This window comes from Mustela erminea, chromosome 16 (assembly GCF_009829155.1).
Source record: "Mustela erminea isolate mMusErm1 chromosome 16, mMusErm1.Pri, whole genome shotgun sequence".
NCBI classification, from domain to species: domain Eukaryota; kingdom Metazoa; phylum Chordata; class Mammalia; order Carnivora; family Mustelidae; genus Mustela; species Mustela erminea.
Genome location: NC_045629.1, coordinates 82,732,742 through 82,753,910, shown reverse-complemented (window position 1 = coordinate 82,753,910; position 21,169 = coordinate 82,732,742). Strand labels below are relative to the sequence as shown.

Below are 21,169 nucleotides of genomic sequence, written 5' to 3'. Positions count from 1 at the left end.
TAGGGGCTGGGTGACTCCCCCAGCAAGTCCTCCTGGATTGCACCCACCCCTCTGAGACCCGGGGCTCCACCTCAGCCTTCTCGCAGATGAGCCCAGCACCTCTGTACTTCCTTGCAGTTCCTCAAGGGATCCTTCCCTTTGTTCCGCGGGGCCTCAGGAGCCCTGCCGGCACCACACACCCACCCTGTGTCCCACCGAGAGCCAGGGCCACAGTCTCACTGAACTCACGAGGAAGGCTGTTCTCATGGCCCCAGACACCGGGTTTAATGGGAGGTCGAACAACCCTGGCCTGGTCTCTTGGGTGGTCTGAGGGCCCAAGAGCCTGAGGGCGACTGGAAGCCCAAGCCCACCCCCCACCCCATCCGCAGTGACCCGTCCACTGTGTGGCTTTGCGTGGGTCTCTATCATCTCTAGACTTCAATTCCTCCCCCTGTAAAAAGGAGAAGTGGGACAAGATGAGGTCCAAGGGGCTCGTGGATGACGGATGGGGCCCGGAGAGTGGTCCAAGGAGCTGGGGGGGACCCAGGGGTGGTGGTCCCAGTAGTCACCCTGGGACAGTTCTAAGGCTTCGGGGTGCAGCCCCATGATAATTATGCACCGGTCCTTGTTAAGTGCCCAGACACCTCTCCAGGAGGCGGGTTGCGGCCGAGTTCTAGCTGTGCAGCCTGAACTAGGTCCCTCCTTTCCAGAACGTCTCCCAGCCCACCCCGTCCTCACTCTCTTCGAGAACTCTGCCCACCTGAGCCTCACTCCCCTCCAGAGGGCCTTGTGTCTCTGGCTCTTCCACTCTGTGGGCTAAAGCTGTGGGCTTTCGGTGAGTCTCCATCTCTGGCCTGTTTCCCTGCACCTGCTGGGGATGAGCCTCCCTGGGGCACAGCAGGGCGAGGCCCTTCCTGAAACAAAGGGGACCTGGCCTGCAGGCCTTTCACGGGCCACGTTGTCCGCACTTTCTGGGGAGACACCTAGGGCCAGAGAGCGTAAGAGAATGGTCCAGCCAGGCTTGAGCCCACGACTGCCCAAGGGCTTCCCATTCTTAATCTCCCAACACACCCTCCTCGGACACTCGGGGTCGCCTTTTCCCAAGAAAGAGAAAGACCCCAGCCACCCTGCCCTCGCCGTGGAGGACTGGCACCTGCCTGGGGCTCCAGAGCACAGAAGGGACACGTGGCCGTGGGCCCCTTCGGAGGGCCCTGAGGGGCCTCTCTCCCAGCCCCTGCCATCACCCGTCTTCTCCAGGTGACCCCAGGGATCGCCCCGTACGGCTGCTAGCAGTCAGCGTCCTCCCGGGAGCCGACCTGCGTCCCCGACCCTGGCAGGCTGCAGGCCACGCGGCCAGAGCCCCAGCTCTGCTTACATCGTTGAGTGGCACCAAGACAAGGACCACTCGGAAGGATGAATGAGGTCTGGAGCCGCAGGCACCGGGCAAGTGACAGGACCTGCCTGGCTGTCACCAAGTGTCCCCTGTCCACTCAGCGGCTGGGTGGCTCTTTGTGGCTGAATCCCTCAGAAGGTCAGACTCCAGCAGTGACAGGACATGCTGTGCATCGCGAGCGTCACTGTGAGTCCTGGGGACTGGGGACAGAGCTCCAGAACTCCATGGCTCCCAGGGCAAGAGTGAGGGCTCCCCACCAGGAGGGGCAACCCCACCCTGACCTAGCCACGGACAGCCCGGCCTGCCCCAGCCTGTGGAGGTGACAGGGTGAAATCATCAGCGCTGCGGGCTCGGGGAGGGTCACCCTGAGCCTCGTGGGCTCCAGCGCCTTTCCCCCACCACCCCAAGACCCCTGGGTCTTCCAGAGAGGAGCCTCCCTAGGGTGAGGGGCTCTGGAAGCCGCCCCATGCTGTCGCCCTGCTCCCCAGGCAGTCGGCCAGCCTTTGTTTTGTCCTAGAGGATCTCCCCAAGATTTCTTTGGGAACCAGCCTGTGTGTGCCGGTCGGCCCGTGACTCAGCGGCCGTCTCCAGCTCATAAACTCTGAGCCTCCCCGGCTCAGCCCTTGGGCCCCCGCCCACATCCTGGCCGCCTCCAGGCTGCCCTGCAGGGAAACAACACTGAGTCGTCACTCCTTCCGCCAGATCCTCGGTGCCCTGCGCTGCCAGCCGGGAGCCAGCGCCGGCCTGGGGCAGGGGCCGCCGTGGGCCAGAGACACCTTCCCGTTCCTAGGTCTCTGTTTCCCTTTCTGAGACAGACAGCGCAGTATTCGGAGGAGACAATCAATGGTAACCTGTGGGCTCGGACCTGTATTAGCCGGGAAGCTGCTCCAGGGACCACCCTGCCCCCAGAATCTTCCATGGCTCCCACTGCCCTCAGAGTCCAGCCTATTCCCACAGGGCAGCTAAAACCCCCTGCGGAAGGGCTCGGTCCCCTCCCACTTCACCACTCCCGGGAGCCGACGGGCAGCGCCCACAGACCAGATGGGCTCCCTCTCTCCGCACTTCCTCCCCCCGCCGCGCTGCCGATGCCCACCTTCCGCGCTGCCCCTCCCCAGCCGGCTGTTGGTTGTAACGTTGTCCCTCCCCAGACCGAGCTCTTGGGGGCCAGGGGCAGCATCCCTGCTCCCAGTGCCCAGCACGGGCCAGCTCAGTAGTGCTGGCTGGAGGGCGCCGGGTGATTCCATCGCGGGAGTGAGGAGCCACGCAGGGACAGGAGCCCAGAGAGGGCAGAGGAGACGGCGAAGTCCTGACCCGGAGCCCTCCCTGCCCCGCCCCCACGGCAGCCACCCTCAGCCAACCTTCAGCCTGGCAGAAGCCCGACTGGCCCAGGCTGCCCAGCCCAGGCTGCCACGAGCCACCACCCAGGCAGGCTGACTGTCTGGGGAGGGGTGTCCCTCCCAGCCCCACCACCCCCATCAGGCCGGTTACTAAGATTTCCGACCCCCGGCCCCTCCCCCCGGCCCCGGGCACATCCAGATCTCTCCCAGGAGACCAACCCCATGTGTCCCCACAGAGCGGCCAGTACTCACAGGATGGGCGCTGGGCTGGTGCTGAGCCTGCAGACACACTCAGGCATGCGTGTGCCCCAGGGACACACATGAGGAGGCACCAGCGGAGGCCCAGATTCCAAGTACGCAGGCCCTAGGTCACGGGCACACACACACACCCGGGCTCAGGACAGGCAAAACACAGAAAACCCAGTCATAGCTGGGGACCCAAAGAACCACTGCGGGCGGTCGTAGCCAGTGTGCATCAGTCCCCCCGGCAAAAGACTGGGTCCCCGAGTGCTGTTCCCGCCTCCCACAGCCGCGCTCTCAGGGGCCCTGCAGCCTCCCCCAGACATGGCACGGTGGGTAGAAAGCCAGGGCCCGGGCCACCCTCCCTCCCCTCTCTTCACCGCCCCCCACCCCCACCCCCGATCTAGGTGATGCAGCTTTGGCCCCGCCCCTCTGTGCCTCAGTTTCCTCCTCTGTCTGGCCAGGAATGAGCCGCAGACTCAGCTGCCTCTAGGCTCCCTCCCCCGGGGCCCAGGAATCAGGCTCCTCCAGGGGGCTGGCCAGCCCGGGAAGGAGCCCGCCCCCACCCCGCCCCCACCCCTCCGCCTTTGCCCAAAAGGAGCCCCAGCGCGGGCCTGACGTCAGGCCCCAGGAAGGCGGGTCGGGCTGCCGGACTGAGTGGCCCACAGAGCTGCCCCGGGAGGTCTTCCAGGCTTAGGCTGTGCCGGCTCTGTCTCAAGCCACCGGACTAGGCGAAGGTACGGTGAGTCCCCCAAGGGCTGTCCCCCGCCTCCCAGAGCTGGACAGTGCCGGGAGTATCCTCACTCCCCAGCCAGGCGCGCAGCACAGGGGCTGAGGGACCAAGAAAGCGCTCCCAGACCGAGGGAGGGGAGAGATCAGAGCCTGAAAGGGCTTTGAGGTCCCACCCTGCAGGGAGCCATTGTACAGATGGGAAAACTGAGACCCTGAGGGCAAGGGGGCGGGTGGTCGCAGCTGGCCCGGCTAGGCAGAGAGGGGAAGGGAGGGCGTGCGGGGGCTTGTAGGAGCATCCTTCCTGACCCCAGAGCCCCACCTGTGCTGCTCCCACCCCCTTCCCTGGTTTTCATTCATTCATTAGCACTCTCCCTGGCCATCTGCGGGGCGCCCAAAGCTCTGTCTCTGTTTTCCCACCCATCGAGGCAGTAGGGTGGCCCCAGACGCCAGGATAAGGAAGGGATTGGGTGCTTGACCACCTTGACCGCCTTTGGGACCTTGGCCACCACTGTCCCCCAGGCTGGGGCAGGGCCAGGGGTTGAGGGACTCGTGTGGATAGGCTCCTGGCCGTGCCACCCCACAGCTGAGGCTCTATGCTCCAGCCCTGGCTCTTTGCCCACTCTTTCAGCCATGGGGAAACTGAGGCCAGGGCAACGGGCCCTCCCAGGCCCCAGCATGAACCTCAGAGCTGGCACTGCCCCCGCCCGGCTCCGGCTGGCGGTGAGCACCCTGGGAGAAGGGCAGTAGGAACAGGGTCCCGAGGGGGGCGGGCGGGTTGGGAACTGGCCGGTGGCCAGGGTGCCTGGCGGGACAGACAAGGAGCAGCTGTGCAACCTCGGGCAAGACTGGGGATGGAGGCACGGTAGGATGGTGGTGGCGGCTCACAGCCCCGCGGCCGGGGCCCGGACCTGCGTGCAGGACCCCGTACTCTCCTGCCAGGATTGGTCACTCCCAGACAGAGGGCCGCCCCGGATGCCACCTCTTCCCCTCGGGTAGCTTCCCCACGGTGTGGCCATGGGCAAGTCACTGCCCCTCTCTGCGCCTTGGCAAAAGTAGGGGTGGGGGGGAGGGGCTGCTGCTGCTTCTAGAGCCCTGGTCTGTGGGGGGGGGACTGGAGTTCCCCGAGCACCCGCACTCTGGTCTCCTTTCTTCCCGGGGGGCCCGACGGCCGGCTGTGGGTCTCAACGCGCCCACTTCACAGATGACAAAACTAAGGCCCAGAGGGGCCAGAGTGGACACTAAAAATCACTCATCTGGTGGTTTAGCTGCGGTGCTCACGGACTGCCGGTCCAGTAGGGAAACGAATAACTACCCAGCTGCCGGGGGCGGGTGAGCAGCAGAAAACAAAGCCAGTGAAGAGAAGGTAGTGCCGAGAGCTGGGCAATCTGGGAGGGCTTCCCGGAGGAGGTGCACTGGGGTCTGAAGAGCTCCCTCCGCAGACCCTGCCCCGCCCAGGGGAGTGGCCCCCACAGCAAGTGAAGCCACAGCTGTCCCTCAGCCAGGCCTGCCCGCAGGCTTCTCAAGGGTCCTGAGCACAGAAGCCCCCACGTCGGGGCCTTGGCCACCCTCCTCCTGTCTCAAACACCTGTTCCTCCAGAGGCCCCGGGGAGGCCCCTCCTGCTCTGGGGACTCCCCCAGCCTTGCCGCAGCTGTGAGCTGGGGGGAGGGGGCGGGGCCAGACCTGCCCGGGAACCTCTGTGCCCCCTGTACCTGCACCACTGGGGGTTCAGGGTCAGGTCTCATGCCTCAGAAGCACCGGGTCCTAACCACGCCTCTGACCCCGACTCCGGGCTATGCGTCCCAGGCCAAGCTGCTGGCTTCCGGTTCCAGGTCTGCACCATGGGCACAGTCAGCTCTCCAGGGCACGGGACTGGCAGGGGTGCCATGGGGCAGAGCTCAAGTCTTGGGTCCTCCAGCCCCCGCTGAGTGACCCGGACACACCACTTAACTGCCCTGTACCTCAGTGTCCTCACGGGCAAAACGGGGCCAGATGCACAGAACAGGGGCATCTTGGAAGGAATCAGCGGGGATCAGGGAGGGGTCGTCTCGAAGACAACCCCTGGATTGTGGGATCACAGCTCTCCCTCGTGGAGGGGTGCCCAGGGGCTGAGGGAAGACTGTGTGGGCCGGGGACTAGGGTGCACAGGGCCTTCAGCAGGTGACAGGGCCGGGGATGGATCTGCAGACAGCTTGCCCCGAGAGAAGCCGGGGGCGGGTTCCGCTGTTGTAAGCCCCTGCACAGCCGCCTGTGGGCCAGCCATGCCCGCAGCCACCCTCCCGGAGAAACCTGCACGTCCTCCAGGCTGAGGGTGCGGAGGGCGGGCTGTGGGCAGGGTCAAGCCCATGCAGCTCAGGGGCCCCTCTGCACCGCACTCAGCCCACACCCTCCCGCACCCCCTGTGCCTGAGCCGGGGGAAGAGAGCCGGACGGGGATAGGAACCCAGATTCTGGCTGGCACCACCTAGGACCTGCTAGGTGACCCAGGAACCCTCTTGGGGACCTCGGTAGGGACCCAGCAGTCCCTGGATGGAATGAGCAGAGAGGCTCAGACCAGCCAAAAACAGCAGGCGACGCTCTAAAGTGGATGCCGTGAAACCAAGAATAATCGTGAAAATAAACAGGAAGATGGTTCCCCAATAATGGCTATCTGGGCCGTGGAAAGCAGGGGCGGTCACCCACCAGCAGCCTGGGGACACGCACGGGTTCGCTCCGCTCTGGCCATGCCCTTGTGCACAAACCCCAGGTCCCGAGATGCCAGCCCACCCTCCCTTGTCCCCCCACAGCCCAGGCCAAGTGCGCTAGACCCGGGTTTGACTCCCAGTTCCACCAACTGTGTGGCCCAGGCATGTGGCTCTCCTCTCTGGGCTCCTTCTTCCTCATCTGCAAAGCACCCTGTGGATTTCAAGGGTCCTACAGGTGCCCGGCCCACAGCAGATGCTCTGTGCTCCTTGTCGGGGACAGATCGGGCGGCCCCTCTTGGCCTCTGGCACAGACCAGACTCCATGCTGCTGCCTGTTGGCCCAGGGCGGACGCCAGCCTCCCCATCTGCTGGGGACCCTACGTAGCAGGACAAAGGCAGACAGGCTGCAGGATTGGCATCCACCGGGCAGCTGGACAGCTGCGAGGGCACGTGCAGGGAGGGGGTGCGGTTTTGAGAAAAGCCACGATGTTAGGATGTGCCCACCCGTGCCAAAGAGGGGGCCCCCTCTCAGGGCCCGTGGGCAGGTACCAGCTCCTGACGTTGTAGGGAACACCCAGCAAGCTGGCAGCAGCAACCTCCCATCCCTTGTTGGAAAGGACAGAGTCAAATGACCTGTGCAAAGATGCTCATTCCCTGCTCTGGGACCAGGAGCAGGGTGGGGATGACAAGGGACCGGCTGGACCCCACAGGGTAACAGAGTAGGCTTCCTAGAGGGGCTGTCAACCCTTCCTGTGTCCTGGTGGCAGCAGGAGGCACAGGCTGGAGTCCTGCCCCCAGCCCCTCCCCCACCAGGCCCACCCTCCGAGGCTCCCGCTGGGAGTGTTTCCTGGGGAAGGGAGGCCAGAAAGTCCTCAAGAAGGGTGAGCAAAATGTTGGGGAGGGAGGGAACAAGGAAGAGTCTGGTGGAGGAAGAGCTTGGGCCGGAGCTCGGGGCGGGAGGGCTCGTGGAGTGTCAGCAGACAGCTGAGGTGCAGTGAGTCTGCAGAGAGGTCCCCCCAAGCCTAGGCAGGGCCTCGGGTCCCTCACAGGGACAGCCCCTACCAGGGGCATCACCCTTTACCCACATGCCTCCCTGGAAGGTCTCCGCAAAGCTCTGGAAGGCCTGTGATGTGCAGGGCTCTGCGTGTCCCCACCTGGAGGGGCCGGGAGGAAACACCGCCCTCACCGTGCCCGCCCCCCGGGCACACCTGCACCAGGCACTCTGGGTCCAAGCCCTCCTCCAAGGCCAGCTGAGGCCGTAAGCGGAGCAAGAGACTGGGAGGGAAGCCTGGGAGGTCACCTCTGGCCAGGAGCCTGCCTCCCAGCAGGTTGGACCCGGGCCAGGCACTTTGCACCGTGTTCAAGGCCCTGTGAGGGTGGCTCCTGGCCTCAGCCTCCTAGGCTGTTCAAGCAGGCTTCCACACCTGCGGAGTCCACTGCCTCTTCCAGGAAGCCTTCCCTGATCCCACCTTCCTTTGCCTCCCAATCACCCTGCCAGCATTCAGCTGGGGATCTATCTTCTCCACCCAAGACACCCCACAGGTCTCAGATCTATAGGAGAACCATGGATGAATGGGGGGCTGCTGGGTGTGGGCATCAGGCCCTGGGTCTAAATTGGACTCTGTCCCTGCTAAGTATGGGGCTTGCCGCCCCTCCCCGCCAAGACCTCAGGTTCTCACCTGGCAGGTGGACACCTGGCTTCCCAGTCTGCTGGGTGGAGGTGAGCGAAACCCAAACGCCCAGCAAGTGCTCTCTGTATGTGAAAGCAGGTCAGAATCAGCCCAGCCAAGGACAAGCCCCAAGGCCCAGCGGGGTGACCCCAGTTTAGCTGCTGAAGCTCCCTGTCTCTGTGTCCTGTGCCCTCTTTTTAAAATATGGATTAGCCCCCCTCCCAATAATTGGAGGAGTCCTCATGTCCCTTTCCACTTGCTCCCCACCACAAGGGCCCCCCAAGGGCAGGGGGCAAGAGAGAGCAGGCCACGCCAAAGACATGCCAAGTAGAGACTCTGGGGTCTATGGGCTGGGCTCAGGGGAGCCAATTTGGGCTGTAAAATAGAACGACTTCCTTTATTTTTGGAGCAGCTTCACAAGGCAGCAGCCTAACCTGGGGTGATCTCCCCAACCTCAGAGGAGAGCAAGCTAAGCTTTCATGAATTCGCTCACTCATTCACTCGACATGCACTGAATGTGATTTATGCTCCTCTCTTTTGTTGAAATTCACAGACTAGTGGGGACACCAGACAAGTGGCCAGGCAATGACAGAGCCACAGTGTTATGAGAACCCAAAAGAGGCCACAAATCTACCAGGGAGGGCTCTCTGAAGGAGAAGGCATCCAAAGGGAAGGGAGACAGCATGTGAATAAGAGTGTATATAGGGTCATTTTAGTCACAAGGAACGGAAACTCAGCTCAAATTAACGTAAGCCAAAGAGGGAGGTAATTGCTTCATTTAACTGACAAGTCCCAGGATACCAGCTTCAGGCAGGGCTGGATCCAGGCGCTTGAGCCACGTCCTCAGGACTTGGTCTCTGTACTTGGTCCTGCTTCCCCAAAAGCCAGCAGCAGCTTGACCTCACAGCCCCAGGGAGGAGAGAGTTGTCCTTTGAAGTCCCCAGGGCTGGCCATGGCTGACCAATCACTATAGCCTGGGGCAACTCACTCATCACTAGGGGTAGTCTGGGGCTCAGGCCTGCCGGAGCCCAAGAACAAGGCCAGGGAATGGAACAGGACCAAGCCACTGAAGGATTTTTTTTTTCCCGCAAATGGTCAAGAGAGGCTGAGCCAGCCTGTCCAGGCTGTGCAGTAGCCGCCTCTGACCCCAGGAAACCCTGGGCCTGGGTCTCAGCCCAAGCCCCACCCCCACCCCCGGGATACGACCATCACTCCTCCGCCCTGCCTGGCGGTGCTGCCAGGTGGTAAAGACGTTCCAGAAGGCGCAGACATGTCCAAGCCTTGCAGCGTTTCAGAGCTGGAGGTGCCCACAGATAGACGGCAAGACTGAGTCCAGCAAGAGGCCTGGGAGGGCCTGGGCAGGATGGATGGACCCCTGCCCCTCCTTCTGAGACCCCTCACTGTCTCTGAGACAGGCAGGAAGGAAGTCAGGAGGCAGGCAGAGTGAGGCCCTCCAGGGGCTGGGGATAAGTGCCCCGGCCCCCCAGCTGCCCCTCCAGGACAGCGGCACACTAGTAGCTCACTCGCACCCAGGACCAGGACTCACTCCTGGGGGCCGAGGGCTGCGCAGAGCGCCCCTGCCACCTCCCAGCACCCTTCTCCCAAGGGGCCCCCTTTCCCTAACCCTCACCTGTGTGTGTACTGGGCCCCATCTCCCCGCTCCTACCTGCCAAATCCCTTCAGGGCGCATCCTGTGCCACCTTCCAGCATGCCTCGGGGCAGCCAGAGGTGACTTCTAACTTTGCCCACCTTACAGGCGAGGACACTGAGGGCTGTTCCAGGGTGTTCTAAGTGGTTTGGGATGAGCTATGCTCCAGCACCCCCCACCCCCACTGCCCTGTGTCTTCCCAGTTGACCCTGAGCCCCCCGAGAGCAGCCTGCATCTCTGTTCTGCCTGGAAAAGTCCCTGAATGTGGGCAGGCCAAGCGGGCTGGGGAAGCAGGCAGTGCACAGGTCCTAAGTCCAACCGTTTCTAGGCCCTGGGCCCGGCCCCACGCCAGGCACTATGAGGGCATGGCCTCTGCCCACAGGGCTCCCGCCAGCTGGCCCCAGCTATGAGGTCCAATCCACCTCAGCCAGGCCCAGGACACCCTGCCAGGAAGGGGAGGGGACAGGGCTGGGCCACCCCCTCAGACGCTCTCAGGACAGAGCCCCACCTCCCCCATCAGGCCGAGGTGCCCAGGGTGAGGGCGTGGCAGAGCCGGCCTGAAACCAGGGTCCTGGGCCTCCTCTGCTCACTCTCCACCCGGGGCCAGTCTGAAGGCCAGGTCTGTGCCTCCCCCTCAGCCTGGGCGGGCGGGCCTGGGGCCAGACTGTCCCCACAGAGGAGCAGAACCTTCTCTCCTTTCCCCTCATTCCAGGCTATATTTAGAGGCCAAGCAGAGAGCGAGGCACATGGGGAGTGGGTGCCGGGCGCCTACGGGCGGAGGGTGCCGCTTGCCCGGGTGTCCCCGTGCCCCCTCAGGACCAAGGGTCCAGCCCTGGGCTCACCTGAGGCAGCCCCAGGTCCCAGTCCTGGCCTGTCCCTCCCAGAGCTTCGGCTTCTTGGAGTGTGAGTGCAGGACGCCCAGAGGCCAGGACAGGGACCCAGCACCCCGCTCCTCGCCACACCCACACCATGAATCCGCTAGAAATGGGGGAGAGGCAGGCTCTGCCCTTATGTGAGAGGGAGGCAGGCAGGGAGACCGAGGCTCAGAGAGGTTCCTCAACAGCCCAGAGCGGCTGCTGGTGCGTGGGGACCAACCTCTGTTGGCCAATGCCCCTGGACCAATGCTCCCACGACCCCAGCACTCCAGCCATCACTGGCGGTGACACCCCACCCGGCCCTGAGTCCCATCTTAGATGGAAGCATCGTGCATAGGCCTAGCCCTGGCCGGCAGGAGGGTGGGGGCCTGAGCGTGCACAGTGGGAGAGCGGAGCTGGCAGGAGGGTCCTCGGGGAGCCGCGCAGCCAGGGGACAGGAGCACTGGGAGCTGGGATTGGGTCGCTGGGAAGAACACCCTGCTGAGGGTCACGGCCTTGACCCGAGCAGTTTCAGAGGTTCCCAGGGGAAGCCGTCCCAGTGGACGGTCAAGGAGCGGCATGAGCAGAGGCAGTGAAGACCAAGGGGGAAACTGAGGCCCGGAGGACAGAAGTCCTTCCTGAGGCCGTGGGGAAGGAGGAGAGAGGGGGCGCCTCCGCCCAGAAGCTCCCAACCCAGCTCCTCCCCGGGCCAGAGAGGGGCGGGCCGGGTGCTATGTGGGCAGGTTCAGGAGGCCATCAGCAGGCCACAGCCCAAGAAGGCTCCACAGGCCAAGCCCTGGGCCTGGAGGCCCACCACTGAGTTCCTCATTGTTCAAAGCAAAATGAACAGATGCCCTGGAAAGGGGTCATCAAGTGAGAAGGCCCGCACTTAGCCACTGTGAGAAGTGAGCCGCGGAGTGTGGTGTGCAGGGCGTGGGTTGTTACAGGAACGGAGACAGCCAGACTCACAGAGGAGCAGGGGGGAGATGAGACCTGCCGAGAGTCAGGGATGAGGGCCCCGGCTGTGACCGGGGTCAGCGCTCAGAGTGAGGTCTGAGTCAGGGCTCAGTGCACGGCAGGATTGAGGTTCCTGGGATCCGGTGTGGCTGAAGTCAGGGCTCAGCCTTGCTTGGGATCAGGGTTCAGAGTCTTGGAGCCGGGAAGCGCGGTGTGCCCCGCAGACATCGCAGTCTCTCTCACCTGTCTGGCCTCGGGGGCGTCCTGAGCGCCCTGCCCGTCCCCCAGCTGCAGAGGCCCCCGGGCCCCCATCCCTGGCCTGGACCCTCCAGCACCTCGAGCCTGCAGCCGGCCCGCATGTGAGGCCAGCCCTGGGGAGTTTCCTGGAAGGGCGTCATCCTGGGACTATCTCCCAGAGGAAGTGTTCTGTAATGTTTATTATTTGTCTCTCCCTGTGACACGGACGCGAACCTAGTGCAGACACGCTGGAAGACCAACAAGCGCGCGGAAGGGGATCCCAAACGACTGTTGGCCCCGCCCCCAGAGCCAGATCCCTGCCATCCTCCACGCCGCGCACGGCTCAGTTGTTTTCACAGTAGGGACACAGGCAGGGAGGCAGCCCTCTCCTCCTTGGGGCCATTCAGGGGTCCCCCACCGCCTGGGAATCCAGGTTCCCAGCCCCGTGCCCCAGCCTCACAGCCTCCCCTCGCTCTTGCCCATGGCCCCAGGACGTCTCTCCCTGCCCTAGATGTCCCTGTGCTCCCCGCCGGCCTGACGTAGCATTCGACAAACGAATCGACCCTGCGTCTTTGGAGCTGGGGTACCAGACAGAGGGCAGCCCAGCCGGAAAGGACTAGAAAGCTGAGACCTAGACCTGCATGTGGTGGCTATGGCCATGGGCCTAGGCAGCCTCTGACTCCTCCCAGCAGCCTTAGGGGTCAGCAGATGCCCAGGGCCACGGTCCCAGAGGCAGAGGCAAAGCTAGGTGACCTCAGGCACGTGCAGACCTCTCTGGGCGCAAGGAGAGAGGCAGCCTACTGCCCTGCCCGGGCCTGCCTCCAGGCCAGACTGGAGCGTGACCCTTAGCCAGCAAGGACGCCGCTGCCGTGCCTCCCTCCACCAGGCTGGACATTTGGAGCCCAGCCCCCAGCAGACAGAACTCAGTTCCCCCAGTCCACAGAGTAGAAGCTGCCAGAGTGAGCCCGTGGCCTAAGGCCAGAGAGGCAGCCGTGGGGAGTGGGCAGTGTCCCACGTGCTTGCAGCAGACGCCCCACGTCCATGGGCCATGGTGGGGGCCAAGGGGTGCACAGTGTCTTCCTTTCTCCTTGCAGGTGGGGGAGGGCGCACTGTGCGGCTGGGATGTCCCACGTACCCACCCTTCCCCCCAGCTTGTCCCCAAAGCCCTCTCCTTTCTCCAGAAAAAGCCAGAAATGCCCTTATTTGGAGCATCAGCGCGGCAGGGATGGGGGTGGGGGCCTGTTAACCCTTCACGCATAAACAGAGATAAATCTCAGTACGTTAAACACAGCGGTGCAGGAACATAAACAGAGTGGGCGGCCCCTTACCCGGCCGGAGCGCAGCGTTTATTTAACTCACACCCGCCCCACAGCGGCTGCTGGGACCAGGCCCCAGCCTGCACCCTACAGGATCCTTGAACCTCCCAGGCAACAGGGGTGCCCACCTCCCAGCGCGGGGAGCCCCAGGAGGTCGGGTGGGGGCAGGGGGAGATGATGGCCCTTGGGCAAGGTTTCTTATGAGGACCCTAGCCCGCGGGCATTGACCCACCCCCGGCCTTAGAAGAGCCAAGAACAGATGGGCAGGCAGGAGGACAGGGTCTGGCCCGCCGGTGTGGGGGCAGCCAGGCAGGGCCGTCGTGGGCATCACGGGCCGGGCTCTTTGGAGCAGAACCGTGGTTTATCGGGCAGCAACTAACCCTGTGGTTTATCCAGCACCAACTATGTGCTCAGTTAATGCTAGCAGCTCCACAGCCCCCGCCATATGGGTCAGGAGGGGAAACACAGAGAGGTTAAGTGACTGGCCTAAGGCTGCACAGTGAGGAAGGGAGGAACCAGGCCTGGAGCCCGGGTTCAAGCCTCCCACTCTTGGATTCACAGCTTACCTGCGCCACAGCCTTTGTCTTCCCTGTTGGTCCTGGGACAGTCCTGTACAGCAAGGGTTTTTCCTTCCCGCGGCATCAAGGAGGGGCTCAGACTATCAACATTCGGCCAGAGCTCCTCCCCGGCAAGTGCAGGGCCCCATGGGATGGAGAGGGCAGGCGTCTCAGGGCCAGACGGGAACGCTGGGGACCTCGGCGAGCAGGCAAAGCCCAGCAGCACCAGGCTCCAGTCACGGCTCCCACCACCCAGGGCTAACCGGCCTCCTTCCTTGCAGGCCCCCCAGTGTGTGCCGGCCGCCACCATGCCCTCCGCGTCTCCCGTGGGCTCCTGGGCCCCGGCGGCCCCCAACGCCACGGTGGTGGAGGCCAACGGCAGCGTGCCGGAGAAGCCTCTGTTCCACGTGTTCGCCCGGCTGGACGAGGAGCTGCACGCCGCCTTCCCGGGCCTGTGGCTGGCGCTGATGGCGGTGCACGGCCTCATCTTCCTGGCGGGGCTGGTGCTCAACGGGCTGGCGCTGTACGTCTTCTGCTGCCGTACCCAGGCCAAGACGCCGTCGGTCATCTACACCATCAACCTGGTGGTGACCGACCTGCTGGTGGGCCTGTCCCTGCCCACGCGCTTCGCCGTCTTCTACGGCACGCGCGGCTGCCTGCGATGCGCCTTCCCGCACATCGTCGGCTACTTCCTCAACATGCACTGCTCCATCCTCTTCCTCACCTGCATCTGCGTGGACCGCTACCTGGCCATCGTGCAGCCCGATGGCTCCCGCCGCTGCCGCCAGCTGGCCTGCGCCAGGGCCGTGTGCGCCTGCGTGTGGCTGGCCGCCGGCGCCGTGACCTTGTCGGTGCTGGGCGTGACGGCCGGCGGGCGGCCTTGCTGCCGCGTGCTGGCGCTGACCGTGCTGGAGTTCCTGCTGCCGCTGCTGGTCATCAGCGTGTTCACCGGCCGCATCGTGTGCGCCCTGTCGCGGCCGGGCCTCCTGCGCCAGGGCCGCCAGCGCCGCGTGCGGGCCATGCAGCTCCTGCTCACGGTGCTCGTCATCTTCCTCGTCTGCTTCACGCCTTTCCACGCCCGCCAGGTGGCCGTGGCGCTGTGGCCGGACGGGCCGCCCCGCGCCAGCCTAGTGGCCTACCACGTGGCCGTGACCCTCAGCAGCCTCAACAGCTGCCTGGACCCCGTCGTCTACTGCTTCGTCACCAGCGGCTTCCAGGCCACCGTCCGAGGCCTCTGCCGCCGCCACGGAGCCGGGTACGAGCCCAACAGCGGCAACATGGTCAGCGTGCGCAAGAGCTCCCGCGGCTCGGGCCACCATCACATCCTCAGCGCCGGCCCCAGCATCTTCACCCAGGACCTGACCAACGGGCCTGACGCTTAGTCGGCGGGACCCTGCCGGGGGCCCAGAGGTCAGGACCAGGTGGGGCAGACTGGACCAGTCCAGGCCAACGGAGACCTCGGCTCTGCCTGGGGGTGTGGGTGGGAGGGCCGACTGCATTGCCCCTGATTGATTGGTGATGGCTGCCCCGCTCGCTGCCTGCGGAAGGGATCTGAGGCCACACAGCTCCGAAGTCGGTTAGCAATGTCTGCCTCGGGTTCCGCAGGGGATGTGGTAGTCCAGACGCCGACGGCTTATCATCCCGGGGGCACAGACCATGTCGGGTGAAAACGCAGAGGAGCACCCCAGAGCTGCTTCTCTCCTGGCCCGTCCTCACCCTACAAGGGACTCCTCAGAAACAGGCACTAGGAATCCCAAAGCGGTTCTGCTCCCACTGCTCTCATCCCCTCCTGCGCATATCTGCCCCCCACAGACGGGAGGCGTCCAAGTCTCTGGAAGTCCACCGCCCAGGGCCTCCGTGAACCGCACGGCAACACAGCATGACGGCCCTGGGGAGCTTTGCTGGAAGGGCTGTGACATCTGGGCTGAGGCCTGCCCCCCCACAGCCCACAGAAGAGGGGCTGTGTCCTGCCCATCTGGGGTGGGAGGGGGGAGGCAGCACGTACAGGGGCCACGGCTGGGCCACGGCCACATCAGAGTCAAAACCCCATCCCATGTCCTGCCACACCCCTGCGCCAGCCCTTGGAGGCAACTCCAGTCCGCCCAAAACCCCCACTCTAGGAATGACCTCAGAAGACACTGCCTGCTGCCTCAGGAGGGCGGCAGGGCTTGTGGCCCCATCCTATGGATGAGAAAACCAAGAGCAAAGACCTAGAGCAGCTCGGAGGCCTCCCAGCCCGAGGCTCCCAGCAGCCCACATCCAGAGCCTTTGCTCTCCTTCAGGGGCAAGGACCACTGTCCTGGGGAGGTAGCGTTTTTTCTGGCTTGGGTCTCCGGCGCCTCCTCTAAGCTGCACTCCAGGATTGCCTCCACAAACCTTCTATGGAGCAGCCAAGCTCTCTGAGCCCTTTGTAGACTGCTGCAGGGTAGGGGCCTCCTGGGGGAGAGGAGCCCTGGGCCTGAGCCAGGCCCCATGCTGGCACTCGGCCACAGCCACTGAAGCAGGCTGAGATGGAATCCAGCCTCGGATCTGCCCAGCCTTGCAAAGGAGAGTCCTATGTGCTCAGTGGCTCCCGCCAGAGGCCTCCATCCTCCAAGTTCAGGGCCCTGGAGGGAGGCCTGGGAGGCAGGAAGGCCATTTATAGCCCCATGCTACAGATGAGAAAACTGAGTCTCAAAGAGGGAAAGTCCCAGCCAGGGTCGGAGAGAGCACCAGGTCCTCCAAGGTCAGCTCTGTCTTTGCCCGCCCCTGCAGGACAGGTTCCAGGCATAGTGTGGGAGCCTCTCCCCGACCTTGCTCAGAGCAGGGCTATGGCTCCCCAGGGACCCAGAGCCGCATGGGGCAGAGCAGGGACCCGTGAGCCCGTGGCAAGAGGGACGCCAAGCCAAGGACCAGCACTTACTGGTGGGGTTTCAGGCAAGGAAGCCCCCACGGAGCTCTGTCTGTCCCCAGCCGCACTTCACACCAGGGCAGGCATGCGGTGGAGGGGTGGAGGGGGAGGGTCAGTGTCGGGGCTTTGCCCCAGCAGCGCACCACCTGTGGGCTCTCTCTCCCCGGTGCTCATTCTCATTCACACTCAAGAGGGAGTGGCTGAGCCAGAGGGCAGGGCCGTGTTTGGAGGTGGAGGAGTCGCGGTTCTCCTGGGACAATCCCTTCCTCTGGGACAGGTCCGTAAGGCAGGTGAGCCAGCGCGGATCTGGGAAATGGTGACCGGGACCCGGGTCTCTTCCCTTTGCTTCACAGCTGTTGTCTCGTTAGTCCCCACCGCGTACAGACGGAAGAGCCATGGGCAGCCCTGGGATCCGGCATCCAGGGAGGTGTCCGAGCCCCCTCCCCTTGTCCTCAGGCCTGAAATCCCATCATCCAAGCTGGGTTTCTCAGGGGCCCCCAGGGCCCTGTGGGAACCTTCCACCACTCAAGTTGGACAGGTAGCCACCTGTCTTCTGCAGCTGAGACGGGAAACGGGGGCTGACCTCGCTCTTCCGAGAACTCAGTCTGACAGCCCCCCCACAGAGCTCTCTCTAGGTGGGCCTCAGTTTCCCCATCTCCCCTGCCCTCTCTCCCTCCTTGGCCTGCAGCTGGCGGAGAACGGGCTAAGGAACCCCCCCCCCCCAACAGCTCTCTCGAAGGCTTGATCCCACCTCCTGACGTCTGGCTCCCTCCTACTCTGACCTCCTTGTAGGGACGGAGCCCCCAGGGGCCTCCAGAGGCCAACCCGGACTGTCCTTGTTCCCACAGGGGCCAGGGTGTGAGGTCTCTGGACCCCTCTCCCCGGCCTCCCTTCCCTGGTTTTCGGAAAGCCCAAGTGACGCGACATGGTGTGTGTATTTATATCTGATGTAAACGATCTCCTTACAAGAAGTGCTCATCCTGAATTAAATCTGTTCCTTCCCTCCCTGCCCTCCACTCAGTGAGCATGCGCAGGCATCACCTGCCCCAGACATGCGCCCCATGGAGTCTCAGACCCTTTGAGGTCTGAGAGTTTGGGGGGCTCTGCGCCAGCAGGAGCACATTCACCGCCAGGGACAGGCTGTGGTGGTGGGTGTGTGCTTGCACCGTCCCTACGGGGCGGGGGGTGGGGGCGGTTAGGGACCTGGAGCCCCACGGAAACCACTCTTGAGGTGTCCTGTCCTCTGAACCTGCCCAGAAGCCTGGGAGGTGGGGACTGTCATCCCTGATCTACAGACGGGGGAAGGGAGGCTCGGGCGTCCTGGATGGCCTGGCCTCCGGACACCTGGTTCCTGCCTCTCAAGGCAGCCTGGGTCCTCTGGTCCTCTGCTCCTCCTGGGCAGCCCCGGGTGGGAAGGGGCGTGGCTAGATGCCGCCCATCGCTCTGCTGTCTGGCGCGCTCTGAGGCCGGAGGCGGCCGGAGGTAAATATTAGGGCCTGTTTAGATTAAGCTCCATTAATAGCAGAAAATGTCACTGCGGCGCCCGCCCCAGCTTCCTGGGGGCCTCCGGTGCCTGGGGCAGGCGTGGAAGGCCCTGTGGGAGATGGATGTCCCCCCTGACAGCCGGATCCGACCCTGCACTGCCCCGGGCCTCCTCACACCCCCTCCCTTCCCCCGGGAGGCTCAACGTGCGCCTCCTCCAGGGGCCCAGGGGGCAGGTGCCGAGGAGGTGAGGTTGCTCAGCCAGCCGAGGCAGCCTCCCCATGGGGTCTGTGCTCCTAACTCACCGAGAAGGACACCGAGGCTTAGAGATGTGAGGGGACCCATGCAAGGCCACCCAGTGACACCCAGGAAGAGCACTGCCCACCCGGACCTGCCTGGTCCCAGGGTCAAGGCCACCCCCAGCCCCTGACCGCGGCAGGAGCCAGGGCAGCTGTGGGTCATTGCGCTGAGTCTGGGGAAAGGGGGACGCGCCCTGGGGCAGGAGGGAGGAGGGGGACAAGACAAACAGCGGAAGTGGGAGGGAAGGGGGCAGGCCTGGGCAGAGGCTTGTGTCATCCCCATGTCCGCGTGAGCCCCGCCCACGGAGCCTCCCCAGACCTCCCAGACGGGCCCTTCCCCGCCCCTGGCAGCCCCCTCTCGCCCTGCGCTTAGGGCCCTGCACACCCTCCCCTGGGCCTTCCTTTGGTGCAGCACAAGCCCTGACTATGCCCATCTTGGGTCCTTCCCTTCCTCTGGCCCTGGGGCCAGCCTGCCGGAACCCTTCCCACCCCAACCCAGGACAGACCACCCGGCCCAGCCGTCCCTCAGGGCTTGCCCCCAACCTAACCATCGGGCTTGGCCCCGCGCTGAGCCCGCAGGGACTCTGCAGGGCCCCTGGGAGTCCAAAGGCAGGTGGCACAGCTGTGACGCTCAGAGTCCTCTGCCACGCCAAATGGGACTGGCCAGACAGAGGCATCCTGAGCGGCTTCCTGGAAGACGAGTTTCAAGGCCGTTGCCTGCAGGTCCTCACCCCACCCACCTGGCCCGCCACACCCACCCCACTGGGCCTCACCTTGAGGTTGTGGTACTAGGAGCTTTTCAAGCCCCGAGGGCACCCAGAGCCTTGCAGGCAGGCAGGGCATTTCACGCCCATGTTACAGATGAAGAAAGGGAGGCCCAGTGGGTGAGTGGACTCTTGGACCACGCACCATGTCCTGCTGCGCCAACTCGGGGACCCCCTGAGCCTCAGCCCCACTGTCTGTGAGGAGGGGGCTTCTGCCCAGACCGCAGGTGCCCCAGGACCGAGCAGCTCTGGCCCCACTCCCAAGGCAGCCGAGGAAGGGGAGAGGAGCCAGGCAAGGCAGGCGTCCCTCCCAGTGTCCCCGAGACCGCAGCCTCGTCCCTGCCCCTCTGCAGGCCTGTTTGCTCAGCTGTAACACAAGGGCTCGGAACAAATGGCCCCCCAGCCTGGTGATAGATCCTGGGGTCTAGCTGACAGGACTTAAATGGGAGAAGCACGGCACGTGTTTATAAACTAGCCCCGGCTCTGCTTTCCTCCCTCCTCCCCACCCACCAGCCCTCCGCGTCCAGTGCTCTCGGCGGGGAGAGCAGGCGTCCCGAGCGCAGAGGTGGATGCACAAGGTATGGGGTCCCCAGGCTCACCCCCAAGCCAAGGAGGCCTTTGCAGCGGGGTCCCAGACAGAAGTGAGTAGGGCATGAACTTGGAGGGAGGAGTGGGCCAGGAGCACTGCCACCCGCCTTGCACTGGACCCCCAGGACCCAGGCATCAGCACGTCCCCGGGTGTCACAGGGTGCCACAGACATTCACATCTAGGGACTCTGGGTGGGGGCGACAGGTGTCTGGCCCCCTGTGAGCCCCAAGTGTCCAGACTATACCAGTGGCCTTTGGGACCTGTTTCATGGAGGAGTCCTGGGGCCTGTGAGGGTCTTCCTGCTTCACCCACCTTGGGTGCCTCTCCTAGTAGCCTGCTTCGGGCGGGGGCAGGAGGAGGTTGAAGGTCAAGTGAGGTCCAGGGGTCTGGCCTCATCTGCAACCTGACCTCTCTAGAGAGAGCCATGGGGGGCATGTCTGGGAGCAGCTCTGGGACCCTAGCACCAGAGCGCCACAGAGAGGGTGTCACAGTGCAACCCAGCCCAGAACACGCCTCCGGGGACAGAGCCCTGGCAGGTAAGCGGGTGTCTTGCCCAGGCCAGGTCCCTTCGGCCACACCAGCCTCTCCAACGCTGAGCAAGTCACGTACCATTTCTGGGCCTCGGTCCCCTCTTCTGCCAAGGGGGGTAATTGACACCCTCTGCCTTTAGACGCCGTCGTGACAATTGTGCACGTGTCCACGTGTGTGTGCCTGTATGCATGCATTGTGTGTGCTACATGTATGTGCACGTGCATGCTACACGCATGTTACTTCATGTGTGTTGGTGTGCACGCACGCATGTTGTGTGGATTTGTGTGCCTTGTGGGCATGTGTGTGTTGTGTGTCTATATGTATGTGTGCTTGTGTGTACGTGTTGTTTGTGTGTGCACACGTGTGTTGTGTGTGCGTGTACTTTGTGTGTGTGTCGTGCACCTGTCTGTATCCTTGTGTGTTGTGTGTCTATCGGGGATGTGTGTGCGTGCATGTGTCTGTGTGTGCGCATCTGTGCGGGTGTGTGCTTCTCCCCGCGGCACTCGGCACTCGGGAGTCCGTGATCAGCCCGGGCTACGGGAGGACACGAGGCCCCGAGCACGTTCATTCAGCGCGCAGCGCCCTCCGCCTTCCCCACACCGCGCGTGACGGAGGCTGTCCCCGCACCGGACCCCTGTCCCCCACGCGCACGGCGACGGTGACTGAGACCCGTCATTCTCCCCCATTCCTCCGCGGTAAGCCCCGACTTTGAGCTTCCCTGGAACGCGTGCCCGCGGTGAGTCGGGAGCCGTGAGACGGGCCAGGGCTAAGGGGGCACATTCCGGGCTCAGCCTGGGGCGCAGGATTCCGGGGCTCTGCCTCGGGCGCAGGATTCCGGGGCTCTGCCCCGTGCGCAGTCTTGAGCGAGTCCCTCCCAGACTGGCCCCAGAGCCCCGGGGAATGCGGTGCAAACAAAGGCATCGGGGGCCGTGGGCCACCAGGGGGCGCTGCTGGCCTGGGAGAGCCGGCCCCGCTGGACTTGGCGGGCGGCAGTGACCTCTCCAGATCACCTCT

At 64.3% G+C, this 21,169-nt stretch overlaps 1 protein-coding gene across 1 annotated transcript; it reads left to right on the top strand.

Annotated features, from left to right (window-relative positions):
- Positions 1–3,585: 3,585 nt before the first annotated feature.
- GPR20 (G protein-coupled receptor 20) lies at positions 3,586–15,413 on the top strand. The gene is made up of 2 exons (XM_032315921.1): positions 3,586–3,686; positions 13,882–15,413. The coding sequence occupies exon 2, from the start codon at positions 13,909–13,911 to the stop codon at positions 14,980–14,982; it is 1,074 nt and encodes a 357-aa protein (XP_032171812.1). The 5' UTR covers positions 3,586–3,686; positions 13,882–13,908; the 3' UTR covers positions 14,983–15,413.
- Positions 15,414–21,169: the final 5,756 nt, after the last annotated feature.